The following is a 4,594-nucleotide window of genomic DNA, read 5'->3' as shown; positions in this document are numbered from 1 at the left end:
CCCACATTGACCTCTCAAGTTCTGGGCTTGTTCTAAACGGGTTGGTGCAAATAGGCCATGCACCTTACCTGGATATTCATGAGTGCTTTAGAGAACTGCCTAATTCTCATAGGAAGCGGCCCCACTCCCACACCCATATAGGTGGATCCATCAAGTGTGTACTGCAGGTATACACACCATCCTAAAGGACTATGGTATCCATTAAGAGCTTTACCTCATCCTTATCTACTGCAGTTTGCACTATCTACACCATAGGGATGGATTTTCCAAAATTAACTACGATAGTGCACTCACAGTCAACTAGCGACTTGTTATTACCCATATGAACATGCTTCATGGGATCTCCAATCACACATGTTGGGTTTCTGTCGTTATTGACTTTGATATAGGCATTAGTCCCATCCCCCTCGATGTTTCACTCACTAGTTTTCTACCTAGTGGTTTTGTCAAAGGATCGGCCAAATTCAACTCTGACTTTACAAACTCAAGAGATATAATCCCATCATCAAGCAGCTGCCTTACAATATTATGTCTCAACCTTATGTGTCTATTCTTCCCATTATAAACTTTATTCTTAGCTCGATATATAGCAGCTTGGTTATCACAAAGAATAGACACAGAAGGTGTTGGTTTATTCCATAATGGAATATCTCCCACAAGATTTCTAAGCCATTCAGCTTCAGAACCTGCCTTTTCTAAGGCAATAAACTCGGACTCCATTGTAGACCGAGTGATGCATGTTTGCTTGGATGATTTCCAAGATACTGCACCCCCACCAAGAGTAAAGATATATCCACTCGTGGATTTCATCTCATCTGAATCAGAGATCCAATTTGCATCACTATACCCTTCTAGTACAGCTGGAAGTCCACGATATAACAAACCATAATTAATGGTTCCTTTCAAGTACCTTAGTACTCTATGAACAGCACTCCAATGGTCCTTACTAGGATTATGAGTATACCTACTTAATCTTCCTACTGCATAAGCAATATCAGGACGAGTGCAGTTAACTAAAAACATTAAACTACCAATGATGCGAGCATATTCTATTTGTAAAATACCATTATCTTTATTTTTCCTTAAATGTATACTAGCATCATATGGAGTAGATACGGGTTTACTATCATAATGCTCAAATTTTCTTAAAATTTTCTCAATATAGTGTTCTTGTGATAGCATAAGTCCATTAGAACTTCTTGTTATTTTAATCCCAAGAATTACATCAGCTTCACCCATATCTTTCATATCAAAATTTGAAGCTAAAAATTTCTTAGTATCTATAACTATATTCAAATCAGTTCCCATTATAAGCATATCATCAACATACAAACATATGATCACAACAACATTATTAACAACCTTACTATAAACACACTTATCAGCCTCATTAATTAGAAAGCCATTAGATACCAATACTTTATCAAATTTTTCATGCCATTGTTTAGGTGCTTGTTTTAATCCATATAAGGATTTTACTAATTTACAAACTTTGTGCTCATTACCAGGAACAACACAACCTTCAGGTTGTTCCATGTAAATTTCTTCATCTAATTCTCCATTCAAGAATGCAGTTTTTACATCCATTTGGTGAATTACTAAATTATGAATGGATGCTAATGCAATGAGTACTCTAATAGATGAAATTCTAGAAACTGGTGCAAAGGTGTCAAAATAATCGATATCTTTTCTTTGTGAGTATCCTTTTGCTACTAATCTTGCTTTAAACTTATCAATTGAATTATCTGGTTTTAACTTTCTTTTAAAAATCCACTTACAACCAATTGATTTAGCACCTGGAGGCAAATCAACTAAGGTCCATGTATGATTAGACATAATAGACTCTATTTCATTATTAATAGCCTCCTTCCAAAAAGGTGCATCAGCTGAAGTTATTGCTTCTTTATAAGTTTGAGGTTCATTATCAACAAGAAAGGTGTAAAAATCATTTCCAAAATTTTTCTCTTTTCTAGTTCTTTTACTTCTTCTTAAATCAATTTCATAATTTTCATGTGCCTCCTTTTCTTGTTTATTATGAGACTGAGAGTCAATTTTTTCTTTACCTAGTTTCATAGGAAAGATATGTTCAAAGAAATCAGCATTTTTAGATTCTACTATAGTGTTGGGTTCCATAATATTAGATTCACATTTTAATACCAAGAATCTATAAGCAGCACTATTTAATGCATAACCAATAAATAAGCAATCAAAGGTTTTAGGTCCCAACTTTCTTTTCTTTGGTTCAGGTAATAGAACTTTGGCCAAACACCCCCACACTTTAAGATATGTAAGGTTAGGTACATGACCTTCCCAAAACTCATAGGGTGTCTTACCAGATTTTTTATAAGGTATTCTATTTTGAATGTGACAAGCAGAAAGAATAGCTTCCCCCCACAAATAAAGAGGTACTCCTGAGCTTATTAACATAGCATTCATCATTTCTTTTAGAGTTCTATTTTTACGTTCAGCAACTCCATTAGATTCAGGAGAATATGGTGGGGTAATCTCATGGATTATACCTTTATCTTCACAAAATTTATTGAAGAGATTATACTCATATTCTCCTCCTCTATCAGTCCTTATTCTTTTAATTTTCTTATTAAATTTATTTTCTACTTCAGTAACATATTGCTGAAATTTTTTAAAAGTTTCATCTTTAGTCCTAAGTAGATATACCTTAGTGTATCTAGAATAATCATCAATAAAAGTTATGTAAAATCTTTTTCCTCCTCTAGTTGGAGTGTTTTTCAAATCTCCTAAATCAGAATGTATTAATCCAAGTAATTCAGTTTCTCTTTCTATTGACTTATGACTCTTTTTAGTAGATTTAGATTCTACACATACTTCACATTTATCATTCACATTTCCAAAGGTAATATTATTTAACAAGCCTAGGTCTTTCATTTTTTTGATATAAGAAAAATTAACATGTCCTAATCTACCATGCCATACATCAACAGAATCAATCAAATAAGCAAAAGATGATGCATTTTCATTCATAGTTTCGGTTACATTCAAGACAAATAAACCCTGGTTACAATAACCCTTCCCAATGAAAACATTGTTCTTAGTCATTACAATTTTATCAGACTCAAAATACACTTTAACTCCAGCCTTTCCTAATAAAGAAACAGATACTAAGTTCCAACGGATATTAGGAACATGCAGCACATCATTCAGGGAAAGGACTTTTCCTGATGTTAGCTTGAGGAGTACTTTTCCTTTGCCAACCACTGGCGAGGGTCTCGAATCACCCATGAACACTTGTTCCTCGCCTTCATTCAATGGAGTGTAGGAAGTAAACGCACTTCTATTTCCACAAATATGTCTGGTAGCCCCAGAGTCTACCACCCAGTCCTTTGCTCCCATAACCATGTTGGTTTCAAACACAACTGCTGCAATAATATCTGTCTCCACCAAGTTAGCATTTGGTTTAGCAGATATATCATTCCTTTTTCTAAACCTGCATTGATTAGCATAATGTCCAGGTTTTCCACAAACAAAACAAGTTCCTTTTCTTTTAAAACCTGGACCTTGGAACTTAGGTTTCTTATCATTTTTGAGATAAGGCTTCTTGGACTTTGAACGAGACCCACCTGGTTTGCTGACTATAACATTGGCTTTTGAAGTCATTTCCTTGGCCAATTGTTCTCGGTCTCTGACTCGATTTTGTTCTTCTATTCTAATATGAACAATAACATCTTCAAGACTCATATGTTTCCTTTTGTGCTTCATGCTATTTTTATAATGTTTCCAAGACTCAGGTAATTTTTCAATCAAACAGCCGGCTAGGAAAACTTCTTGAAGCATTATATCTTCATTTTTAAGATCAGTGACTAATCTATGAAAATCATGTATTTGGGATGACACATCCCTATCCTCGGACATTTGAAAGTGCAGAAAATTTCCTATAGCATATTTCTGTACTCCAGCATCTTCTAACACATATTTTTTATTCAGATTTTTCCAAATTTCTGCAGCTTCTTTGTATGAACAGTAGACATCAAAAAGTTCATTGGACAGTGTACTCAGAATTGTGTGTCTACAGATTTTATTTCCATGTTCCCACTCTTTGAATTTAGTGTCAAAATCTTCAGACCCTTCTATCGGTTTTGACTGATTTAAATACTGAGCAAAATTAAGCATATCCAATGCAGAATAAACACGTTCTTGCCATCTCTTAAAATACATACCATTGAAACTCTCAATTTTAGAAGTATCAGGAATTGATCTAGCAGTAATCATAGCAGAATCCATGCCGAACTATTCTTAAGATTGTAAGAAAAATAATAGATGAAAGAAGGAAGAACTTATCAGTTGAGGCGTGATTTCACTGTCCTTAAGAATAGATCGCGCTCCTCGGAGATTGAATCTCGGTGTAGCAGGTAATGGCGGCCTATCCTCCAGGATACAACAACTGGATCACTCCAAGCGTACACTCGCAGATGAAGTGACGGTCGAACAGCCCAGAACCGCGCTCTTGGAATGACAACAGAGAAGAAAACAGGGAGACTCTTCTCGGGAACAAGAAACAGAGAGGCTTTCGGAAACAGAGAGAGGATAGGTTAGATTAGATTACTCTATCGGATCTGAT

General features: G+C 35.1%; 1 protein-coding gene across 1 annotated transcript; it reads right to left on the bottom strand.

Annotated features, from left to right (window-relative positions):
* Positions 1-348: 348 nt before the first annotated feature.
* Positions 349-4,257, bottom strand: LOC148700655 (uncharacterized). Its single transcript, XM_088707892.1, has 2 exons — positions 2,943-4,257; positions 349-1,616 (listed from the first exon to the last, which is right to left on the bottom strand). The coding sequence occupies exons 1-2, from the start codon at positions 4,255-4,257 to the stop codon at positions 349-351; spliced, it is 2,583 nt and encodes an 860-aa protein (XP_088564018.1).
* Between the last annotated feature and the right edge of the window lie 337 nt (positions 4,258-4,594).

This window comes from Phoenix dactylifera, chromosome 11 (assembly GCF_051530095.1).
Source record: "Phoenix dactylifera cultivar Ajwa chromosome 11, Ajwa_hap1_PhDact_Kaust_v1.1, whole genome shotgun sequence".
Taxonomy (NCBI): domain Eukaryota; kingdom Viridiplantae; phylum Streptophyta; class Magnoliopsida; order Arecales; family Arecaceae; genus Phoenix; species Phoenix dactylifera.
Note: the sequence above shows the minus strand (reverse complement) of the source record. Positions and strands in the feature narration are given on the sequence as shown.